Genomic DNA, 26,117 nt, shown 5'->3' with positions numbered 1-26,117 from the left:
GGCGCTGTGAAGCCACAGTGCTAATCACTTCTGCTACCGTGCTGCCCATTTAATCTGTTTCTCTGTAATCTTGTGCCATCCTCTCCACTTTTACTATCCTGCTAGCACTCTAAGGAATACAAACCTAGGCACTGCAACAGCAAAAGGGAAAAAGGGGAGGAAATAACAATAGTAAAGATCCCTAGTATTGCAAAAGCCGGAAGGGAATGACAAAAACGATGATGGTGCAAGGCAAAGGGAGATGGTAATGGGTCAAGTAAAGAACAAGCAGCCTACAGACTAGAGGAGGTGCACAAGAGAAAACTAGAACATCACCAACAGTTGCTAGCCAGAGAAATGGGGGCAAATCTTATAACCTGAGATTGTTGAACTCAGTGTTGAGTTAGGAAGGCTGAAAAGTGCCTCATTGGGAGATAACTAACATCGTGCCACACAAATACCAGCAATGACCATCTCCAGCAAGAGGGAATCTAACCATTGCCCCTTGACATTCAATGGCATTGCCATCACTGAATGCCCCATTTTTATTATTATCCCAGCTGATGTTACTACTTGGCAGTCGGGTCCTAGAATGGGGCCCCGAATCAATAGATTCTAACTTTTATTTTTTGTTGAGACACGTGGATGAAGAGAGTCACGGGACTGCAGATTAACTTTAAACAGAAGGATAAAATATTTCTTAAAGAAGAAAAGATTAACTATAATACACGACACCTTCACTCCCACTACACCTTCACTGATACACACAGATCTATAAGGATTGCATAAGTTGCAAAATATATCTGCTACTCTAATGGTCTCAGTAAGTACACAGTCCATGTAAACCAACGACAAACTGGTCTCACTGGAACTCTGACTTCCATGTGAGGGTTTCCAAACTCCACTGCCTAAGAACACAGTTTGGAATCTTCTCCCACACACTGCTTCTTTCTCTTAAATGCCTTCACCAAGGATCCATATCCAGCATTTCACTCTCTCCTTACAGTGTTCCTCTGCCCTGGATTACTACATGCATTCAAGCTTCCGCACAATCTCTCAGGAACCCAGCCGTGCCAACAGAACACTACTGCTTCACAGGCTGTGTTAAGGTGTCACCAACCTTCGGATTCCTTCAGATATCTGGCTTCTCGCTAACCAATTTCATCAGGTTGCACCTTTCCGGTCTGTTTGTAACTGGGAGCCTCCATGCCCCTTTCTTTAACTTCAGTGAACAGTATTGTATTCCTTGTCCCATTTTCTTCAGTCTTCCTGGAACTCCTCTTTTCATTCCTGGATTCTGGCTGTCCTTTAGCTCCTGGGACTGTTTCCTTCATCCTGTATTGTCCTGCCTATATAGGCAGTGTCAGTGAGAGTTGCTTTCTTCTCAGTTTCAGCTGAGCCCAAATGCTTTTACCCTCCAGTGTGGGCCTCTGGTTGCTAAACAACAGTTTAGTTTATTTACCCATGTAATTGCTTTCACATCATATAACCTTAATTACAATCCAGGAAAGTTTAAAATAAAACTAAGCCATAGACATAGACATCTTTGTTTAACGTGAACTAACTGAAGTGTTAACCCTTTCTTTGCCATACAAGCACATAAACACAAATTAAGCTTAGATATAATACCCACAAATACAAATATCAATTATTTAAACCATCTCTATTTCCTAACACTATCGACATCCTCGGGATTAACATTGACCAGAAACTCAACTAGCCATACAAAAACCATGGCTACAAGAGTAGGTCAGAGACTAGAAATCCTGTGGGAAGTAACTCATTCCCTGAGTCTCCAAAACCTATACAGAATCTACAAAAAATGAAATGAAATGAAAATCGTTTATTGTCACAAGTAGGCTTCAAATGAAGTTACTGTGAAAAGCCCCTAGTCGCCACATTCCGGCGCCTGTTCGGGGAGGCTGGTATGGGAATTGAACCGTGCTGCTGGCCTGCCTGGGTTTGCTTTCAAAGCCAGCGATTTAGCCCTGTGCCAAGTGATTGAGTTCTCTTCCCGTGCCTGGATGAGTTGAGCTCCAATAACACTCAAGAAGCTTGACACCATCCAGGATGAAGCAGTCCTATTGATTGGCACCCCATCCACAAATATTCACTCCTTCACCACCAATGTACAGTAGGAGCAGTGAGTCCCATCTACAAGATGCACTGCAGGAATCCACCAAGGCTCCATAGATAGCACCTTTTAAACTCTCAACCACTACTGAAGGACAAGAGCAGCAGAACCCCACCACCTGGAAGTTCTCCTTAAGCCACTAACCATCCTGACTTGGAAATATATCGCCTTTTCTTCACTGTCGCTGGGTCAAAATCCTGCAACTCCTTCCCTACTAACATTGTGGGTGTACCTACTCCACATGGATTACAGTGGCTCAAGAGGTAGCTCACCACCACCTTCTCCAGGGCAATTGGGGTGGGGCAATAAATGCAGACCTAGCCAGCGAAGCCCACGTCCCTTACACAAAACAAAACAAAAAAATTCTGTGAGCTTACGTTGAGTTTCATTGGTGCAATGTAGGGGGAGGTCGGAAAGGAGGAGAGACCGAGTGCTGATTGCATATCTGCTTTGCGGGCGAACTATGTTCAGTCCACAGTGTGAACCCAAGTTTCTAGCCGCTTGTCAGTTTAATTCTCCACCTCACTCCCAATCTGTCCACGACCTAATCTTTTCCACTGAAACTCGATGTAGACTGAAGAACCTTTTAATTAGTCTATTCTCAGCTTCTGGATTCAACACTGAATTCATCAGTTAAAGATATAGCCTCTGCCCTTTTTTTAGACAGCAGCGCTTGATGATTCTGCTTTTCCCATTCACACCCCTGGACCCATCATTTGTTTCTATTCTTGTCTCATTACCACCTCCTTTTGTCTTGCACTGTCATCCCGTCTGTCATTTAATCGCTTGTTTCGATCTATCTCTTGCTTTTTAAAAATAAATTTACAGTACCCAATTATTTTTTTCCCAATTAAGGGACAATTTAGCTTGGCCAATCCACCTACCCTACACATATTTTTTTGGGTTGTGGGGGTGGGTCCCACACACACACTGGGAGAATGTGCAAACTCCACACTGACAGTGACCCAGGGCCGCGATCGAACCGTGGTCCTCAGCGCCCTGAGACAGCAGTGTTAGACCCCCCCCCCCAGTTGTGCTGAAAGGCCGTTGCCCTGGAACGTTAACTTTGCTTCTTTCACCACAGACGCTGCTTGGCTGGCTGAGCATTTCCAGCATTTTCTGTTTTGATTGTATTCTATGTAACCTGCCCTCAGAATTTAATCTTTTAGTCCAGTTATCTTTCCAGGTACCTGTTTGAATGCTGTTCATGATGATATAAGTTTTTGTGAAAGCAAAGTACTTTGTATGCTGGAAATCTGAAATAAAAACAGAAAATGCTGGAAAGAGTTGGCAGGTCTGGCAGCATCTGTGGAGAGAGAAACAGAGTTAACGTTTTGAATCTGTTTGACCTCCAAAGAGTCTTATGGACTCGAAACGTTAACTCTGTTTCTCTCTCCACAGATGCTGCCAGACCTGCTGAGTCTTTCCGATATGAGTTTTTATTTAATTTATGTGAGCAGTAGCTGCCTGGAGACCAGCCCCTGGAGCCGTTGGTATGTGATGATGATCGTGCTATTATATTGTTGTCAGAGAAAGGTTACAGAAGGTTCTATGGCCGGTGTCTCGACTCTTGTTGGCTTGTTTCTCACGGGCATGTTTCTCTTTGTTCTCAGTTACAGTTGCAGAAATCTCAGTATTTACAGTTGGGACAGAGTCGGGGTCAGTACTATGGAGGCTCCCTTCCCAACGTGAACCAGATTGGGAGCACCACTCTGGACCTCCCTTTTCAGGTGAGTGCATCTTTAGGTTTGAAAAGAAAAGCAATAAAAACTGGAGATAAAACAGAAGAATTATAATAAATGTACAACAGGTCCCTCCCTCCACATTGCACAGGTGAAAGAACAAAGAAAGGAGCTAATGCTTCACAAAAGCTGTTGTCCTCAATCTTCACTCTGAGCTTATACTTGGATCTAAGTTCATAGAATGCACGATGGAGTGAATTGTGAGGCAGGGATGAAATGGGGATTGTCAAAAAAATTCTGTTCAAGAGATATGCAAATTTTAATAAAGAGCCCCATCCAAAGTCCTCTTGTGTTTCACTCAGTGCAAACACAAGAGGAGCTGAGGATCACTGTTTGTCTGTTGACGTTCTGTACAGATAGTGGTAGATACAATGTGCTTGAGAAAGATGAAAGTTGGGATTAGGGTTCAGATGCCAGTATCCTGGACCCCCACTCCACCCAGTGGATCATGAATGTCAGCAGGTAAAGCATGTGTGGCTGTTGCAAGGGGCTACCCGATGTGAATCTCAGTTCACTTGTCAGGTACTGTCTGGAGATTGGAGCTTCTAGGTCTGTGATCTACTTCTGGGATCAGGGAAGGGATTTTATTTAGAATTTACAAAACCATTCGCAGTGAGTGATTAATGGATAAAAGAGAACTGAGGAACGGGCTAATTCTGCGGTTGTCACAAGCTCTTGTATATGAACAGCATAAGAAGAAAAAGAAGAATGGAGAGACCTCTTCTGAAAAAGAAAAGCTCACTAATTTCATGTGTTGTGTCTCCCACGCAACATACTATCAAAGCCCTTTGCCACCCTATTGGGTAAACCAGCTATGTTTGCGTACTGCTGTTGATCAAATTGAGTGTCTCAAGGATTTTCAGTCACTAGCCCCTACTCACAGGCCTGAATCTGGTTTCTGCTCAGTGCCTGTCCTGGGGTTGTGTTGTGGTGTAGCACAGCTGGATGACTGATCGCCAAAATTTAGTGCTGCTCAGTATTGAGCTGATTATTGCTGTTGGATTCTGGACCCTGGTCATTAATCAGCCAAACTGGTGACTGTTAAAATCACCTGACTCCAAACTTCAGTTCTCAAATCGAATTTGAACTCCCACTGAGCATCACACAAACCGGAGAACACGGAATGGAGGTTGTGTTGTGAGGGAGTGAGTGAATTTTCCTGTGTACAGATGTTGTTTGTAAGCATCATTTATACAAGTGAATGCCTATGCCTGTATTTCATGACCTGTTTCCTGGGCTACTCAACAGCCAATGCAGGAGGTCATCATCACCCTCCCGACACGAGAATATTATGAGTGAGAAAGGGGCCACTATTTGTAGATTTAATTGGATTTCATAAGTCAAACTATGGGGAATGCAGCAGACTTGTCTCTTTGGATGAATGACTGCAGTGTAACAGTGAACTCACGCTATAGAGTCATAATGTGGCGGACCAGGAACAAAATTAAATGGCCACTCCTATTGAATTCCTATTTGACAGTCAATTTGTAAATAAGTAAGATTGATTACAGTGAAAGGAAAACACTGTGGATGCTGGAAATCTGGAACCCACACAATGCACAACACTAAGCTGATCAAGCAGTATTTTTGGAGAGAGAAACAGAGTTAATATTTCAAATCAGTGAGCTTGACTAGCTGAGTTCATTTTGTAGATCCTGCAATCCTCCTCAAAGTTATTGTCCATCCCCTCTTCAGTACCACCTCTATTCCAGACATCAGTGGAGCAGACAGGAGACCTCAACCAGTTCCATTCTATGTCTGAACTTTGCAATGTTCTCATTTTGTTTGCAGAAACTTTGCCACAAGTGCAAAGGTTCCTTTTCATCTGCCATTAGCATTTTGGTGACATTGTTTCAGTCGATTCCAGTGTCCCCAGGTTAAGAAGTGCGGATATTGTCAATGTTCCTGTTCCTGATAACGATGCAGCGCTTGATCCGTGTGTTAACCTCGCCTGATGGACTTGTCTAAATGTACATCATACAGGACCCAACACTGACTGAAAGTGTGCTGCAGCAATCTTCCTAGTTTAAAACTTTTAACTTCTGCAGGTAGGGCTCAAGGTGAAACCTAAAACCAGCTGCTACGGCACAAATTCTAGGCTAGCTTTGTGATCTATAAAAGGCTAAATCTGGCACTATTGGTTCTTCTAACAAGGTGGAAAATAAAAGACAATTCTGATTTAGTCATGGCCATGCAGAATTCAGCATTTCTGTACCGAGTGTTGCAATACTAAAGGACTCCCCATATTTGAATTGCAGACTCCGTTCCAGTCGTCTGCCTTGGACACCAGTAGATCGACCCGGCATCATGGCTTGGTTGACCGGGTCTACAGGGAGAGAAACCGACTAGGATCACCACACCGCCGTGCCATTCCTATTGACAAACACGGGCGCCAGATATCCTTCCTGTGTCAGTGCGGTGTGGATACTGAAATGTGATCCAGAGCATGAAAAGCCTAGAGGAAAAAGACTTGTGGTGAGGCTCTCTCACCAAAACTGCCAGGTAAAGCCTCACAAGCAGGGTAACAAGCAGGGTAAGAAGAGTCACGTTGCTTCGACTTGTTGAGGTCTACTCGTGAAGACCCCTTTGACAGATGGTGTCCTGCCTCTGGACCTGGTCTGAAAATATCAGTCTTGCAGCAGGGAGTGTTTTCAAGGGAAGTACTTGAGTCATTTCTGGGCCAACATTCTGCTCCCAAAAATGATTATCATGTTCTTCAGTATTAGCACAGACTCACATTTAAGAGTATTTTGCTGTAGCTAATGCACTTGTAATTCTAAAGGATTATTAGTGATGTCTTTTATTATATATGTAAGGTTTTTGCCACACACATGAATTGGGCATAATTATGTTTGTATCCAATGATTGATTTGACAATAGGGATTTGACTGTGTGTGTTATTTACCTACATCAGATGAACAGCTGAGGTTTAAGAAGGCAGTTCACCGTTATCTTCTCCAGGGCAGTTAGGGATGGACAACGAATGCTGGCCTTGCCACCAATGCCCATATCCTATGAACAAATAATCATAAAGTAAGATTATTGACTTCACAGTGTCAACAATTTGCATTTAAATAGTGTGTTTGGGGTAGTATCCCAAGCTGAATGGGAGCTTTGCAAACAAAATTCAATATGAAACCAAAAAATGATATGCTAGGACGGTTGATAAAAAGCTTGGTGAACTAAGTGGGTTTTAAGGAAAGTCTTAAAAGTGGGAGGGAGAGGTGGAACGTAGGAATTAGGAGCAGAAATAGGCAATTCAACCCTTCGAGCCTGCTCCGCCATTCAATCAGATCATGGCTGATCTCTTCCTGGTCTCAACACCACCTTCCTTCCTGTTACCCATATCCCTTTAACTCATTTTTTAAAATCAGAAATATATCTATCTCCCCCTTGAAACCATTTAATGATTCGGACTCCACCGCACTATGGGGCAGCGAGATACACAAATTCACTACCCTACACGAGAGGTAGTACCTCTTCATTTCAGTTTTAAATCTACCGCCTCTCAACCTGTATCTCTGACCTCTTGTCCTAGATTGCCCACAAGGGGGAACATTTGGTTAACATTTTCTTTATCAATCCCTTTTAGTATTCTATGTACCTCGATTAGATCCCCTTATCCTCCTAAACTCCAGGGAGTATAAGCCCAAACTGTTTAATCTCTCCTCCTACGTCAACGTCAACCCCTTCACCCCAAAATCAATCTGGGGAACCTCCTCTGAACTGCTTCCAAAGCCACCACATCCTTCCTCAAATAAGGAGACCAAAACTGGACACAAGTCCAGATGCGTTCTCATGAACACCCTATACAATTGCAACGATACTTCTCTACTTTTATACTCCAGTCCTTTCCAATAAATGCTAACATTCCATTTGCCTTTCTTATTACATCTTGTACCTGCATACAGACTGTGATTCATGAACAAAGACACTGCCTGCGTGGAGTTTGCACATTCTCCCCGTGTTTGCGTGGGCTTTACCCTCACATCCTAAAGATGTGTGCAGGGTAGGTAGATTGGCCATGCTAAATTGTCCTTTAATTAGAAAAAATTAATTGGGTACTCTAAATTTTTTTTTTTTTAAACTAAAGTTTACAGAGAATGCCATTTTAGAGGTCGGCCAGGAGAACATTTGGAAGAGTCAAGTCTAGATTTGAGATTTGAACCTTTTGTTTTTGTTATTTGATCATGGGATGAGGGCGTTGCTGGCTAGGCCAACATTTATTGCCATACCAAATTGCCCTTGAGAGGGTGGTGGTGAACTGCCTTGAACCGCTGCAGTCCATGTAGGTACACCCACTGTGCTGTTCGGACAGAATTACAGGATTTTGACCCAGCAACAGTGAAGGAATAGTGATATAGTTCCAAGTCAGGATGTGTGGCCTGGAAGGTAACTTGTCGGTGGTTGTTATTGCATGCATCTGCTGCCCTTATCCATTTAGGTGTTAAAGATCACACATTTGGAAGGTACTGTCGAAGGACCTATGGAATAAAAGGGGCAGTGGTGGCATGAGAAAATTGACTAGGGGGTAGAAAACAGTTGTGAATTAATTTTTCAGACTGGAGGTTAATGAAGCATATGAGGTCGTGGCTTACTAAATAGACATGAAATGCAAAAGTCAGGAAGATAACACCATACCTTCAAACAACACTAGTTTGGCTCCCAATTCTGGGCACCATCCATAAATAATGATATGAGGTTACTGATTAGAGTTTTGACAATAGTTTCAGGGTTGAGGGATGACAGTATAGTGGATAGACTGGAGAAGATGGAGTTGATCGCTTTCGAGCTAATGGCCAAGATGAGATTTGATAGACATGTTTCAAATCATGAATAGATTAGATGAAGTAAATGAGTCCAAAACTAAGAGGCACTGTGTTAAAATTAGGGGCTGCCCTTTTAGGACAGAGATGCAGAATTATAGGATTCTGGTGGAGAAGGAGGCCATTCGGCCCATCGAGTCTACACCGACCCTCAAAAAGGGCACTCTACCTAGACCCACTACCTGCCCTATCTCCTAACCCCACGCATTGCTAATGGCCAATCCATCTAACTTGCATAATTGAATTGAATTTGATTTATTTTCACGTGTACCGAGTTAGTGAAAAGTATCATTCTGTGTACAGTCCAGACAGATGGTTCCATACATGAAAAAGCATAGACATACATAAATACATAGGCACATAGACTGTCGGAGGAAACCGGAGTACCCGGAGGTAACCCATGCAGTCACTGGGTGAATGTGAAAGCTCTACACCGACAGTAAACTAAAGCCGGAATTGGACTCTGGTCCCTGGCACTGCAAGGCAGCAGTGCTAATCAATGTGCCACCATGTCGCCAGAGAAATATTTTCTGTGCGGGTTGTGTGACTTTGGAACTCTCTGCCTCAGACAGCGATAGAAGTGGGGTCATTGATATTTTTAAGGTGGACATATTCTTGTTAAGCAAGCGAATCAAAGGTTATGTGGGTAGATGGGAATATGGTATTTGAAACCAAAACAGATCAGCCGTGATCTTATTGAATGGTGGAGCAGGCTCCAGGGACCAAATGGCCGCTTTCTGCCCCTATTTCGTATGTTCGTATGAAGAGAAACTGTTTCTAATGACTGAAGGGTTAATCATGAAAATGCACAGGATTACGGTGATTGGTAAAAGAATGAAAGGTGACATGAGGAGGTGTCTAAATTGGTTAGGATTTGGAATGTACGCTGTATAAGATGGTGGATAAGATTCAATAGCAGACCTCAAAAAGCAATTAGATAAATACTTAAAAGAGGGAAAAATAAATCCATGGATACGAGGAAAGAAGTGGGGAAGTGGTCCAACTTGATTGCTCTTTGAAAAAGTTGGTGCAATTTTGATGGGCCAAAATGACCACCCTCTTTCTGTGCTGTTCTCTGATTTTGGAGGTAACAAAGGCATGGATGAGGATTTGAGGAGCTGAGGCAGTGACAGGCTTGGGTGATGTTAAGGAGATGGAAGTAGGGGTTCTTGGTGAAGGAGAGGATATGGGGCTGGGAGCTCAGCTCCATTAGGATGTGATGATTTTCACTGGGATATTACTGCAGTAGGTATTGCTCCACGGGAGAGGAGCTCTGTGTAAAATATTTAATTTTCTGCACAGTGAACAGTTTGTTACAGAATCCGTTCTGTTCTCTGAAGTTTCCTTGACTCCACAGCACGCAGACAGCTGTCCATATGGTTTGGTCTATCTATCGCCCCCAGCTGACACCAGCTGGAGAAGGTGAGTGACATTTTTCCTCAATGAAACTTCCAATCTCAGTCTATCTGTTGAAATCCACTAATTATAACAGGGAAAGGTTCTAATGATCGGAGTTAAGAATTTACAAGATCGATATCTTGGGGAATGGGGGAATAAGGCTACTTCCAGAGGGGGTGAATGAGAGTGGCTATCATCCCAGGAGAACAAAGGCAGGTGGATTAGTGAGGATGGGAAGGAAGGAAGAAGTGAGGCGTGGTCTGGTGGAAGGGAGGGTGGTAGGAGGGGCCAGTTGGGTGGGCCTGGGCCAAGGGTAGCGGGGAGGGGGAAGGTGGGTAAGGGTGTAAGAGGAGGAGGTAGTTGGTGGAGGGCAGATGGGGACTGCAAAAGGAGCAGTGCTTACAAGTCAGATGTTTGTAAATGATTATTAATGTTACAAACACGTACATAATATAGAAGGTGCAATAATTTATACTCTTTCAAACCCACCTATACTTACAATAATGAGTAAGCATTGGACATTGAACTGGTCTTCCTCCAGAAAAAGTACCTGCATGACATTGGGGGTCTGAAAAGAATTGATAGATGATGAAATGGTCGCAGGACTGGCCTTGTCCTGTGATATGTGCACTACACAGATGTTTCTCAGTTTAAGGATGAAGCACGTTTATCCTTTTTTCACTGATCTGTTTTATATTCCATCCGACTTGTTGTCAGTCAGTTACACTTGGTGCCTGATGCTTATCACAAATGATGCATACGTTTTTATTTCAGGACCAATTCAGACTCTGCTCTGCACCAGAGTACGATGAATCCCACCGCACAGGATCCATTTAATGGGGGTTCCCAAGAAACACAAGAGCAGCATAAGCGAGGTGAGAACAGTGTTCAATCAGAGGGGCTGGCCCTCCAATCATGAGCTGTCATTCAGGCTTCCTTCACAGGCATTATATACAGAATGTTCATGCATTTGATATACTTCACTATTTCTCTCAGATACATGCACTGGCAAATGCAAACTAATAAGCTGATCATTCAAAGCTGCAGAACCATGAAAGCAGCAGCTCTTCAGGAAGGTGGGATGGGTGTCTTTGATTTTTATTTATTCATTTGTGGGATGTGAATTAAAAATACTACTGCTATGTTCTTTATGTATTCTTTAAAAAGCATTAGCGGGACGGCATGTGACGCAGTGGTTAGCACTGGGACTAAGTCACTGAGGACCCGGGTTCGAATCCCGGCCCTTGATCACTCCGTGTGGAGTTTGCACATTCTCCTCGTGGCTGCGTGGGGTTTACCCCCACACGCAAAAATGTGCAGGTTAGGTGGATTGGCCATGCTAAATTGACCCTTAATTGGAAAAAAAAAAATTGGGTACTCTAAATTTAAAAAAAACAAAGCATTAGCAACGGTGCCAGTGTTTGTATCATTAGAATTTTGTACTCTAGGAAGGTGCCCCAGCAAACTGACTCCATTAAGAATTAGAGTATAGGAGTTTGGATTAATGTGGAGGAAGCCCTTATAAAGCAGGCTGATCAGGTCCTGACGGAACCCAAGTCAAGCATGAGTGAGCACGTTATTGATGAGTAAATGCTGCTTGATAGCATTGTCAGCAACACCCGTCTATCATTTCCTGATGATAGAAAGTAGATTGGTGGGGTAGTAATTGGCTGGCTTCAATTTGTCCTGCTTTCTGGTATCAGGCACATTTTCATGTAGATGCCAATGTTGTAGCTGTGCTGGAACAGCTTGCATAGGGGAATGGCTAGTTCTGCAGCACAAGTCTTCAGTACAACAGCCAGAATGTTGTCAGGGCCACATAGTCTTTGCTGTCTCCAGTGTGCTTAACCATTGTCAATACCATGTGGGGTGAATTGATTTGGCTGAAGACTGGCATCTGTGATGGTGGGGAGAAGGCCGAGATGGGTCAAGCACCTCGCACACCAGCTGAAGATGCTTCAGCCTTGTCTTTTGCTCTGGTGTGTTGGGCTCCCCCATCATTCAGGATGGGGTATTTTTTGAGCAACTTCATCCATTGTCCACCGCCATTCACAACTGGATATGATAGAACTGCAGTGCCTTATCTGATCCATTAATGTGAGATTGTTTAGCTCTGTCTCTAACATGATGCTTCTGCTATTTAGCATACATGTAGTCCTGTTTTGTAGCTTCACCTGGTTGGCATCTCTATTTTAAGTGTGTTTGGTACTGCTCCTGGCATGCCCCCCTACATAGGGCATAAGAAATAGGAGCAGGAGTAGACAATATGCCGTCTTGAGCCTGCTCGGCCATTCAGATTGATTATGGCTGACCTTCTGCTTCAACACTTGTGTGTCCGCTCCCCATAACCCTTGATTCTTTGAGTGATCAAAAATCTGTCTTATCTCAGCCTTAACTATACTCAGGGGTAGAGAATTCCAGGAATTTAAGACCCTTTCAGTTAAGAAATTTATCTTTGTTTCAGTCCTAAGTGAATGATCCCTTGTTCTGAAACTGTGCCACCGTGTTCTATCTTTTCCAGTTAGGGGAAACAACTTCTGTGTTCATTGAAGCCCCTTCAGAATCTTACGAACATACAAAATAGGAACATAAGTAGGCCAGTCAACCCCTCTAGCCTGCTCCGGCATTCATTAAGGTCATGGCCGATTTGTTTGTGCTTCAAATTCCACATTCCCATCTACCCCCAATAACCTTTGATTCCTTTGCCTAATTAGGATCTATCTACCTCCACCGTAAAAATATCTGAGGCAGAGTTCCAAAGTCACGCAAACCTCTTGAGGGAGTCGCGCAACTCTGAGAGAAAGAAATTCTCCACTGAAAGGGCGACCCCTAATATTTAAACTGCTCCTTAGTTCTAGACTCACCCACAAGAGGAAATATCCTTTCCACTTCCGCCTTGTCAATAGCATTCAGGATCTTATATACTACAATCAAATTACCCGCTCACTCTTCTTTTAAAATATTTTTCCAATTAAGAGGCAATTTAGCGTGGCCAGTCCACCTACCCTGCACATCTTTGGGTTGTAGGGGTGAAACCCACGCATACAAGGGCCAATATGCCTTTTGCCTTTCTGATTGCTTGCTGACCTGCATGCTTAACTTTGTGTTCCTTATTTGCTTACACTCAAGTCTGTCTGAACATCAACACTTAAAAGGTTCACACCTTTCAAAAAAACTTCTGAATTTCTATTCTTAAGTCTAATACCTTCACACTTCCCGACGCTATGTCCCATCTGCACCTTGTTGCCCACTCACTTAATCTGTCCATATCTCTTTGCAGCCTCTTTGTGTCCTCCTTATAATGTACATTTCTACCTTGTTTGTATGGTCAGCAAACTTAAATACATTACTTGTAGTCTTTTTATCTAAATCCTTACTATAGATATGGCGATGCGGAATTGTCATTGGACTAGTAATCCAGAGGCCCGGATTCAATCCCACTGCGGCAGATGGTGAAATTTGAATTCGATAAAAATCTGGAATTCAAAGTCTAATGAATCAATTGTCGTTAAAACCTATCTGGTTCAGTAAAGTCCTTTAGCCTCAGACCAACATCGATGTGGTTGACTCAAGGGCAATTAGAGATGGGCAATAAATGCTGGCCCAGCCAGGGATGAATAAAAAATAGATTGTAAATAGCTGAAGCCCCAGCACTGATCCTTGCTACAGTCCACTAGTCACTGTCTGTCAATTTGAAAATGACCCATATATCCCTACTCTGCTTCCTGTCGTTAACCAATTCTCCAACTATGCTAATATATTACGATTCTGCTGTTTGCCCATTTCTAGTTAATCCTCAAAAAACGTCATAAATTTATCAAACAGGATTTTCCTCTTGTAAAATCTTGTTGCCTTTGTCCTATCATACCATTGTTTTTCTAATTGCATTGCAAAGACCTCCTTAACAATAGATTCCAGTGCTTTTGATAATTTCTAATTAATCTGTAGTTCCCTGCTTTCTTTCCCTCCTTTCTTGAAAAGTGCAGTTACATTTGCTTCCAGTCTGCTGATACTAGGGAATTTTGATAAATCATACCAGAGCATTCACTATCTCTGCAGCTACCTCTTTTAGAACTCTTGGAGGTAGGCCATCAGGTCTTGGAAATTTGTTGACCTTTAGTCCCTTAAGTTTCTTCACTACTTTGCTCTGCTGATATTAATTACATGAAGTTCCTCATTTTTATAAGCCTCTGGTTACCCTTTATTTCTGGTATATAATTTGTTCAATGTCCCATCCCTCTGATTATATCTCCTATCTCTGCTCCTTTGGACCAACATTTTCTGAGAAACTCTTCCTTTTTATATATTTATGAGAATTTCTTCTATCAGTGTTTAATATTTATTTCTAGTTTTTTTTTTCAATTGTTTTTTTTTGCTGTTTTCTACTCTCCCAGACCTTAGGCTTGTATTATTCTTTACAACATTTTAAGCTTCTTCTTTTAATCTAATATCACCTTTAACTCCCGTAATGAGCCAGAGATGAATCTTTCTCACTTAGTTTTTATTTTAATGGAATAAATTTTAGTTTGAATATTTTGAACTGTTTCCTAAATGGTTTCCATTGTTTATTTACTGCCATTCCTTTTACTCTAGTTACCCAATCAACCTTGGTTGAATTTCCCTTCATACCTATGTGATTGACTTTGTTTAATAACAAGGTTCTTGTTTTGGACAGGAGAATGTCTCTCACAACTTGATAGGGAATTCGGTTGTATTATGGTCGCATTTCCCATGAACCAGAGTTGGCCCCTGACTTGATGATGTAGACATGAGGGATATGCCAGGCCATTACGTTACCTGGCAGAATACAATTCTGCTGATTGTTCACACCACCACATGGATGCCCACCTCTAAACTGCTGGATGCATTCTGAATTTATCCCATTTAGAAAGTGGTACTGCGACACATGATGAGAGTTGTCCACAGTGTGAAGTTAGGATTTCATCACCACAAGGACCATGTGGTTGTCTCTCCTATCAAAACCGCCATGAATAAATGCAGGGTATATATACATGGAGTGGATAGTGATCAGTTTAGTGGGGTTATACATAGTGGACATTGAGCAGTTTAACGGGATTTGCACATGGAGTGGGTACTGATCAATTTAGCAGGGTTTATACCTGGTGTGGATATTGATCAGTTTAGTGGGATTGATAAATGGAGTGGATATTGATCAGTTTAGTGGGATTGATAAATGGAGTGGATATTGATCACTTTAGTGGGATTTATACATGGAGTGGATATTGATCAGTTTAGTGGAATTTATACATGGAATGAATATTGATCAGTTTCGCAAGGTTTATATGTAGTGGGGATATTAATCTGTTCAGTGGAGTTTACACATGGAGAGAATATTGATCGGTTTAGCAGGGTTTGCATGTTGAGTGAATATTGATCGGTTTAGCAGGATTTATACATGGAGTGAATATTGATCGGTTTAGTGGGGTTTACATGTGGAGCGAATATTGATCTGTTTAATGGGGTTTACACATGGAGTGAATATTGACCAGTTTAGCGGGGTTCACATGTGGAGTGAATATTGATCGGTTTAGCGGGATTTATACATAGAGTGAATATTGATCATTTTCACAGGGTTTATACGTAGTGGCGATATTGATCTGTTTAGTGGGGTTTACACATGGAGTGGATATTAACCGGTTTAGCGGTGTTTACATATGGAGTGAATATTGATCGGTTAGCGGGGTTTATACGTAGTGTGGATATCGATCAGTTTAGCAGAGTTATGAATGGAATGGTAGTTTAGCAGGGTTAAATCATGGAAATTGCAAGCTTGTCCCTCTCAGCCTCTGTCCCCTGTGACAGTGCCTGGTATTAAAGTTGTGAAGATGAAGAGCAGTCAGAGATGCTTGAGATGAATGTGCTGCTAACCCAGGAGGGCCCCGGGTTTCTAGTTTGCCTGTGCACCGAGGGCAGCCTTTAAATTCCTACAGTTAATCTCCACACCCAGCACGAAGACGGGGGGGGGGGGGGGGGGGGCGCAATTCCATCTTTATCCCTGTCCTGTCATCCTTGCTGCAACGTGAACAAAAGAACTGCATTAGGTTTGGATATGATGCGCCCTCACTGCCTAGACTGAAGAAATTATTAGACCAGAGACTGGGGGTGGAAGAGTTGTCAGAGGCCAGGTGCAGGATGTAGAAGGAACATAAGGCTAAATAAAGAGCTAAAGTGGATAATGAACTATATAAACAACAAAAAGTTCCCAGTTTGTGGCTGAACAACATGTGCCCTATCTGACCCGTTTGTTTTCCGGATAAAATCCATTCCTACTTCACCGCGTTTGGTTCTTTCTAACAACATTTTGATTTGAAACAAAATACCACAGTCCAGCTCTTCCTGCCTGTGCTGGCTCCTTGTGTTGTTTGATTCATCAGGCACCGATGGTTTTCCGTCAGACAATCGGGCCAAAAAACATCTGGCAATGTTGAGCAGTCCTAGGTTGGTTCGAAACACAAGGTGGTAATGGGATCAATATATCTTTCCCTGATTATTTTTTTGTCTTGTCCAGTTCTTGAATCATTTATTGTCTGCGTATCTCTCTTTCTCTCTCTCTCTCTCTTACACACCTCTCAGTGTTACTATTAACGGTTCCTGGGATGGAGGAGAATACGTCTGAGACTGATAAATCTCTATCCAAACCGCTGTGGGACAACAAAAAGGTACTGTAGGATATTTAATGTTTCATTTGTCTGAGGTGGGTTTGGAATTCATGAAAGTGGCCGTGGTCACCCATCTCATGTCACTTGTAGATCTGCTTCCTTTGTGTAGCTTCTTCACCTTTATTAGTCTGTGTCGCAACTCCTTCCCCTTTTAAGCCCCTTCTTGTTTCTTTTTTTCTGATTATTTTTAGCGCCCATAATCTTTGTAATATATTTATTATTTGTAATTTTCTCCAGCTTCACTGAAATGCTGCCTGCTGTACTGGAATGTGCTTCAGAAAGGAAGAAAACATTTATATTTTTAAAGTGCATTTCACAACTTCAGGATATCACAAAACACTTCACAACTATAATTTTAAAATGCGGCTGCCAATTTGCTGACAGCAAGAGTCCTCAAACAGTAATGAGATAAATAATTAAACTGTTTTAGTGCTGTTGGCTCAAACTTCAGATAGATCATCTGAGCTGCTCTGACTCTTGTTGGAAGGGAGCATGTAGATATTAGGTGAGGATAGGTAAGGCTGTGCTGTGCTGCCTCCATTATTGAACAGCCTGCTTCCAACAACTCTTATACGCAGAAAGGTCACTCGGGTGACTGGCTCAGTGGTCTCACTCTGCCCTCGGTCTAAAGATCATGTTTTCAACCTTGTGAGCTCAAATCCAGGCTGGCAGGCTGAGGTGTGCTGCACTGCCATCCTTCAGATCCAAAGGCCCTATTTGAAGATCAGTGTAGTTCTAGTGTTCTGGCAAAAGTTTCAACCAACAATATTAAAACATGTTGGTGTTTGTTATAAACGAGTGTCCACCCACGTCTTCATGTAACCCCATTAGCGTAGTCTTTATTCCTTTCTCCCTTGAGGTACTGATCTAGCTTTCCCTTAAATGTATCTGCGCTCATTTCTTCAGCATGCTTTGTGGTTGGGAGCTACACATTCTTACCACTCTGAAAAAATTTCTCCTGAATTCCCTGTTCGGTTTATTAGTGGCTACCTTAGTTCTGGCTGCGAGTCCTGGTCTCACCTGTAAGTGGAAGCATCTCTATGTCCATCCTATCAATTCCTTTCTTAATCACTCGTCTCTCAGAATTGTTACAGCGCAGAAGGAGCCCATTTGGCCCATCGTGCCTGTACTGACTCTCCAAACGAGCATCATGACTTAGTGCCATTCCCCTGCCTTTTCCCCATACCCCTACACATTATCTGCCTAAGAAGAACAAGGGCAACAGATGCATGGAAATACCATCACTTATAAATTCCCCTCCAAGTCACACACTATCCTGACTTGGAAAAATATAACCTCCTTTCATCATCCCTCCCTGACAGTAGTGGATGTATTTATATCTCTAAGAGATTGGAGCAGTTCTGGAAGGCAGCTCAACATCACCTTCTCAAAGGAAAACATGGTTTGGCAATAAATGCTGGCCTTCAAAAAAAAAAATGAAGGTTACCCCTCTGTCTTCGCTTATCTACAGAAGCCTGTTCAATCTTTCCTGGTAACTATATCCTCTCAGTTTGGTATTATTCTAGTAAATGTTTTTTGCACCTTCTCTTATGCCTCTATAGTAACAATACTATGGAAATGATAACAGCTCAGTGTTATAATTAGAGTCCAGCCAAGGGCGGCACGGGGCGCAGTGGTTAGCACTGCTGCCTCACAGCCCCGGGTTCAATCCTGGCCCCGGGTTCAATCCTGGCCCCGGGTCACCGTCCGTGTGGAGTTTGCACATTCTCCCCGTACCTGCGTGGGTCTCACCCCCATAATCCAAAGATGTGCAGGATAGATGGATTGGCCATGCTAAATTCCATTTAATTGGAAAGAAAATGAATTGGATACTCTAAATTTATTTTTTAAAAGTCCAGCCAAGGTTTAATGCAAGTTTAGCATAAGTTCCTGCTTTTCAAATCTGTTCTAGAAATAAACTCCAGTGCTTGGTTGCTTTTTTATGGTCTTATAACCTGCGTCATTACTTTGTGATTTGTGTATATGTACCTCTCCAGATTCCTTTGTTCCTTTACCACATTTATTCTGATTTTCTGAGTAATATGTGGCCTCCTTATTCTTCCCACCAAAAGGTAATGCCTATATTGAAATTAACTTGCCAATTACAAGCTCATTCGGCAAGTTTACTAATGTTTTCCTGCATTTGTTAGCAGCCCTCTTCTATATTAACTAAACCAATCCTTCTCTTCTGACCACCCCCCCTCGCAGATTTTGTATTGTATCTTCAATTCCCAAATCCAAATAATTTCCATCGATGATAAATGACAGTGATCCTTGAGGAACACCACATTCCACAGCCTTTGGCAGTCTGAGTAGCTACTCTTAACCCGTATACTCTGTTTTGCTTTGTAGTCTGTAGTTTTCTATCCATTCAGCTACTTGTTCCCTGATTTCACATGTTCTGACTTTAGTTATAAGTCATGAGTTATAGTTCTGAGATGTGGTACCTCATCAATTACTTTTTGGAAATCCAAATATATTATGTACACTCTGTTACCAATATCTGCCCTTCATGCTAATTGATATTAGTGATCTGCTCTTTTGCAAAGTGATCTGCTCTTTTGCAAAGTTCAAACTTTAGCAACTTTGACTTTACTTTTCTGCTATCTCTTGTTGAGATACAATCCCATGGGACTAGATTCCCTTTGGTAGCTTGCCCAAAAGACTAAACTATTGTGTCACCCTAAATGGTGAGTACTGGCAGACTGTTTGATTTTGAAAAGCATTATTAACAAGCCTGTCCCGTTTGTTTCTCAGTTTCTAAACATAAGCGCTTTCCATTGGAGGTCATGAGACAAATATCAGAACTAGGAGGAGCAGGATTGGTCTTGTCTGCTGTCCAGTAAGATCATGAATGATCTGATTGTGGCCGTAACTCACATTCCTAAACTGCCACCAGCTCCCAATAACCCTAGACTCCCTTGTCAATCAGAAATCTATCCAACTTGGGCGGCATGTGGCCCAGTGGTCAGCACTGGGACTGCGGCGCTGAGGAACCAGGTTCAAATCCCGGCCCTGGGTCACTGCCCTTGTGGAGTTTGCACATTCTCCCCATGTCTGCGTGAGTTTCACCCCCACAACCCAAAGATGTGCAGGTTAGGTGGATTGGCCGCACTAAATTGCCCCTTAATTGGAAAAAAATAATAATTGGGTACTCTAAATTTATTTTTAGAAAAAGAAATCTATGTAACTTGGCTATCAATGTAGTCGATGATCCTGCCTCCACTGCTCACTGGGGAAGAGAATTCCTAAGACTAATAGCCCTCAGAGAAAAGAAAATTCTCACCTTTGTCTTAATTGGAGCCCTCGTTTTGAAACTGTGCCTCTCTAGTTCAATATGCCTCCTAGAAGAAGCACCCTCTCAGCATCTACCCAATTAAGCCCCATCAGAATCTTCTATGTTTCAGTCAGATCACCTCTCATTCTTCGAATAAAGGCCCAATCTACTTTACCTTTCTTCAAGACAAAGCCCTCATCCCAGGAATCAGCTGGGTGAACCTTCTCTGAACTGTTTCCAGTGTAAGTATGTCCCTCCTTAAGTAAGGTGACCAAATCTGTACACATTACTCTTGGTGTGGCTTCTCATATATCCTGTATAGTTGTAACAAGACTTCCGTACTTCTATACTCCATTAGTTTAACCATTATTTTTTCTCTCGTGGTTGTGATTGTTTGAAGTTCCTCCCTCACTTTTGCTTCCTGATTTTTTTACTATTCTTAGGATGCTTTATGTCTTCTGCTGTGAAGTTGGAGACAGAATATTTGTTGAAAGCCTCTGCCTATTCCTCATTTCCCATTATTAACCCCCAGTTTCACCCTCATTAGCTTTAGCTAATCTTTTCCTTTTTATCTACTTGTGGAAGCTTTTACTGTCTTTTATGTTGCTTGCTAGTTTTCTCTCATACTCTATTGCTGCTCCTCCCCCAGGTCAGCGGATTAGCACAGGGACAGGTTCTGTTCTGGTTCAATCATCTCTGTTGTTCTAATTCTGGACACTGCCTGTTGCCATTGAGGCAATAAGAGCCATTGAGTTTAATTGCAGTTTAAAGATTTAAAGGATGTATTTGTTCAGGCAATGTGGCAGTAGAATCTGGATGGACCCCAGAAAGAATAAAACAGCTGATTCACCATTAGAGTTTCATTACACCAGATCTGATAGCTCACCCGGATAGAAATAGTCACCAGATAGAACAAAAGAAATTGGTTGAAATGCTAAAATATATTTTAAGACCTTTCTGTTAAAGAGGGGCACTATTTCCCTGCCCATTCTCTACATTTAAGAATAATCCATGGATTGGACTGAATTTACTAACTTTTTTTCCATTCAAAGGCTGATTAATGTTACGATAATCTTTGCAAGATCTTGGAGGACAAAACATTACAGACAGTCCGAATACAGGGAGTTTACATATTGGAGAAATAAGGGTTGATGAACTCAGTGTGGCTTTGCTCATTTTGGATTTCTCCATATGAATGCACGTTTTAATATGCTTCTCATTTCAACTCTTTCTCTTCATAGTCTGCACCATCACGGCCTAAATCATGCGAAGTCCCGGGAATCAAGTGAGTAGATTTTCTGGAGTTTGTTGACCATATGTGTGTGCATGCGAGCGTTCTCCTTATTTCAAATCTGGTGATCGCCTGGTCTCAACTAGATATTTGTGTAGAAGAGCTGAAAAGTTGTCAGCAGGCTGTAAGTAAAAACTTAAAATTTTCTTTTTCTTAACAGTATTTTCCCATCTGCAGACCAGGAAAGTACCACATCACTGATGCCGGTTGCTCATAACACTGGAGGATCCCTGCCAGATCTTACAAACATCCACTTCCCACCACCACTCCCCACCCCACTAGATCCAGAGGAGACAACATTCCCGACCCTGAGCAGCGCAAACAGCACTGGAAACCTGGCAGCAAATATGAACCATCTGGGCCTCAATACCAACAGCCAGGGTATGCGATGGGGCATAAGCACCAAAGATTAGGGTGTATGAGGGGGCAATAGCGCCAGCAGCCAGGGTCCGTGAAGGGCCATTTGCACCAATAAGCAGCACACGTGAGGAGGCATTAGGACACAGAGCCTGGGTGTGTTAGAGAGCATTAGCACATAGAGCTAGGGAACTTGGGGTGGGTTTGGTACAACCAGGATATGTGCAGAGTCCTGTCTCAGGAAAATAATTTGTATGTCTGATATTCTAGCAGAGCAACCAAAGAAGGCTTTGGAGGGATATGAGTGTATGCAAGATAGATTCCTGTTTTGAGGTGGAACCCTTATATTTTTAGGCAGTAATTATTTGCAAATGCAAGTCTTCTGGTACTTCATTGGCCCAATTACTGAGGAACTGCTGAGATACAGTCTGTGATTGGGCAGCTTGCTTCTATTTGAGCAATGGGTGGGATCTTAAAACAGATGTTCCACAAAACAATATTGATCACTCCCTCAATTTTCCATCTCAACGACATCTTGCATTGTTTGCAGGCCTGACATCCTCACAGGGGTCACTGACAGGGTCTCTCCAAAGCCGACAACCAACGGTGACACCCCTCACCATACCAGTCAACACGGACTCGCGGAGACAACAGCAACTTCAACTATCACCAGCTCTCTCCCCTCTCTCTCCAATCACACAGGTATGGTCTGCAAGGAATAAGATACTACAACTGAAATGGAACATGCTTTTACAGTGTAATACATGAAAAGGACAATTGGATTAAACTCATCAGAAACTTAATTGACTTAATCTCATGAGGTCAATCATTATAGGGTCAGTGTCTGTTCATACAGATGCTTCCAGTGCTGCTCATTTGCTATCTCGTAGCTAAGCTGCATTTTACTTCAGTCAAATATTGGACAGGCATTTGTATCTCTGACCCTTCATCACCATGTTCTTGCCCTGACCACTGTCTCTGTTTGGACCAGACATTTGAAACTTGATGTTGTATTTGACCGGAGTAGAGTTTCCAATTCCGTAAGTGCTCCATCACAAAGGCCACCTAACGCCTCTGTACCTGGACTCTGCCCACCTACTGCTGAAACCTTCATCTATGCTTGTCACCTCCAGACTCATCTCCCATCTTGCACACACTCAGTTTCAGCAAAGAAAACTGCTGTCTATATTAATTTGCACCAAGCCTTATTCACCCATGTGCTTGCTGACTTCCATTGGTTTCTGATCCAACAACACCTTTAAATTAAAAATTCTGATCCTTAAGTTTAAGTCCCTCCATGACATTGCCCCTTCCTATCTATAGCCTCCTCTCAGCCCTGAACCTCGTCCATCCCTCGAGTATGGCAAAATAGTTTTAATAAGGTATTTTAGCTTTCATATAGATTAGGGTAGACAGACATGCTCAAGTCATACAGGTGTTGAATTTCATGAATGAGCCTGGGATAGTTTTTCAGTAATAATATGTCCTAGAGGTAATGGGGAAGCTTATATTAATTTGATAAACTAGTTTTAGTTGACAGCCCAACTTTTCTCTGTTAGCAATTATAATGCGATTACGTTCAATATAGTGTTTGAAAGGGAGAAATATGAAACAGTTAAGATTTTAATTTAGGCGAGACTGATTTCAGTGTAATGAGACAGAGACCGTTCACTGTAGATTGGGTAAGTTTATTAATGGGCAAGATGCCAAAATCAGTTGGAGGTGTTTAAAAATCAATATAGTACAAAACTAATTTATACCCCAAGGTGCAAGAATTCTATTTTTTTTTTTAAAGTAGCAATGGATGACTTGAATGTGAAACTAAAAGAAAACACTTACTAAAATGTAAAAGATAGCACCGATCCTGGCGAATGGGAAAGGGACAAGGAACAACAAAGAGTGAGAAAATAACTAGCAAGTGTGAAAGGAAACTTGCAGGACATATCAAAATCAACACAATTTTTTTTTTCAATTAGGAAAGAAGTGATTGAGAGCAATGTGGGCTACTTGAAAACAATTAACTCTACCATTTCCTTGTTTTCATTGACAAAATTTGGAGTAAATACTTTGCAGTTGAGGAAGATGCCAGACATCCCAAGGAAGCCAATATTTAATAGGGACAGGGATCCACCAAAATTCACGTAGCAAAGCAACAGTAATGAAGAAAATAATAACTAACAGTGACAGAACCAGATCATTTCATCCCAGTATTTTAAAAGTAAGTGCCATAAATTTTCTTCTGCTTCTATATAACTATAGTTCGCTTGATTCGGGATCCATTCTTTTAGGTTGGAAAATTGCACAAGTCAGTGCGCTTTTTAAGAAAGGTGAAAGAGGAACACCTGGGAATTATTGACCATTTGGTTGGCCTAACAGCTGTTGTAAGGAGATCACAAGAGTCTATAATTAAGGATAGGGTATCATAACACCTTGAAAATTGTCAACTGATCAGAGAGAGTCGAAGTTGATTTGTAAATGTGGGTCATGTCTGATGTACCTGCTGTTTTTTGAGAAGATGACTACAGGACAGTTTTTAAATAGGGAAAGAGTAACAAAAGCTAGAAGGAGGATAATGGAAAACAAGGAAATGACAGAGGTATTAAACAGGTGTTTTGTTCTGTCTTCACGTCCTCCCCAAGATATTTGAAAATCAAGAGGTGAATAAGAGGGAGAACCATCACTACAGAAAAGGCACTGGGAAAATTTGGATCTAAAAGCTGGCAAGTTCCTGGGACCAGAAGAGTTGGCGTCAGATAGTAGATGCTTTGGTTATTATCGTCCAAAATTCAATAGATTCTGGAAGGGTCTCAGCCGATTAGAAAGTAGCTAATTTAACACCTTTGTTCAAGAAAGGAGGGAGGTGGAAAGCAGGAAATTGACCAGTTAATCTAACATCTTTCATAGGAAAAATGCTAGAACCCATTATTAAGGAAGCTAAAGCAGGATACTTAGAACATCATAATGTGGTCGGGCAGCGTCAGCATGGATTTGTGAAAGAAAAATTCATTTGAGTCTTTCTGAAGAAGTGACAACAAGGAGTTTGACACAAAGCTAAATTAAAGTTTCAAACCATTGTTTGAACCATTGTTAACACACATGCAGAAGCTTAAATTAAGCTTAAATTTATACCTTATTTCTAAGCAGGTATTGCACAGACCTGATGGGCCGAATTAGCTCCTATCAGGCTGTTATTGTTCTATGATTCTATGTAAAGAGACTTCGCTAAAGTCGAAGCTTGTGGAATTGAAAGAAAATTATTGGTGTAGGAGATTGACAGAGCTGAAGGAGACAGAGTAGGGATATTAGGGTTAATAGAAAGTTTATGGCTACCTCCCTCATGAAATGAAATGAAAATGAAAATCGGTTATTGTCACAAGTAGGCTTCAAATGAAGTTACTGTGAAAAGCCCCTAGTCGCCACATTCCGGCGCCTCTTCGGGGAGGCTAGTACGGGAATTGAACCGTGCTGCTGGCCTGCCTTGGTCTGCTTTAAAAGCCAGCTATTTAGCCCCGTGTGCTAAACCAGCCCCTTAAAACACTGAGATAGCAACAAATAGACTTGGATGTCTGGGTTCATCAATCATTAAAATGCATGAACAGCTGCAAAAAATAATCAAAAAGGCTAATGAAATACTGGCTTTTATATCTAGAGAGCAAAAATGAAAGGGGAAGAAGTCAGGCTTCAATGGCCTGGTTACACCACAACTAGAGTATTATAGCGCAGACCTGGGCTCCAAATCTTAGGAAGAATATATTGGCCTTGGAGCAGCATAGATTTACCAATTGAAGTTTAAACTGCAGATCAGATCAGCCATGATCTTATGGAATGGTGGGCGGAATTCTCCACTCCCGCGCCGAAGTGCCCACGCCGTCGTGAACGGCGTCGATGTTCACGACGGCACGAAATGGCCCCTATCCCGACTGATTCAGGGCCCGATAATGGGCTAGGAGCGGGGTCCGCCCTGCAAGAAGATGGCAGACGGATCTTGCGGGGCTGCTGAAGAAAGGAGGTCCTCCTTCAGAGAGGACGGCCCGACGATCGGTGGTCACCGATCGCGGGCCACCCCACATTTGAGGTACCCCCCGGTGCAGGATACCCCCCCCCCCTTGCAGGCCGCCCCCCCCCCCCCCCCAGCGTTCCCGCGCTGTTCCTGACGGCAGCGACCAGGTGTGGACGGCGGCGGGGGGTAACCCGCCGTTTTGGCCTGGCCGCTCGGCCCATTCGGGCCTGAGAATAGCAGGGGTGCCGGAGAATCGCCATTTTGGGTGTCTCGGGCGATTTTCCGGCCCGCGGAACTCGACGGGGCCGTTCCCGCCGCTTGGGAGAATCGCGGGAGGGCGTCGGACTGGCGTCGCAGGAAATTATGGCGGCCATAATTATGGGAAATTATGGGCCGCCATAATTTCCTGCGACGCCAGTCCGACGCCCTCCCG

At 42.6% G+C, this 26,117-nt stretch overlaps 1 protein-coding gene across 3 annotated transcripts in view; it reads left to right on the top strand.

The window, feature by feature from the left end:
- LOC140395067 (CREB-regulated transcription coactivator 1-like) overlaps positions 1-26,117 on the top strand; it is an 84,463-nt gene that overhangs the window by 22,744 nt on the left and 35,602 nt on the right. For 2 of the 3 annotated variants that reach the window (XM_072482431.1, XM_072482429.1), the window contains exons 2-9: positions 3,727-3,843; positions 6,114-6,251; positions 10,042-10,103; positions 10,854-10,954; positions 16,674-16,759; positions 21,278-21,321; positions 21,488-21,708; positions 22,235-22,386. In XM_072482431.1, the coding sequence (XP_072338532.1) occupies positions 3,727-3,843; positions 6,114-6,251; positions 10,042-10,103; positions 10,854-10,954; positions 16,674-16,759; positions 21,278-21,321; positions 21,488-21,708; positions 22,235-22,386 (921 nt within the window). The remainder of the gene's footprint in view (positions 1-3,726; positions 3,844-6,113; positions 6,252-10,041; positions 10,104-10,853; positions 10,955-16,673; positions 16,760-21,277; positions 21,322-21,487; positions 21,709-22,234; positions 22,387-26,117) is intronic. The other variant, XM_072482430.1, reaches the window with a different exon arrangement.

Source organism: Scyliorhinus torazame, chromosome 18 (genome assembly GCF_047496885.1).
Source record: "Scyliorhinus torazame isolate Kashiwa2021f chromosome 18, sScyTor2.1, whole genome shotgun sequence".
Classification (NCBI taxonomy): Eukaryota; Metazoa; Chordata; class Chondrichthyes; order Carcharhiniformes; family Scyliorhinidae; genus Scyliorhinus; species Scyliorhinus torazame.
The sequence above is the reverse complement of the archived record's forward strand: the minus strand, read 5'-3'. Positions and strand labels throughout refer to the sequence as shown.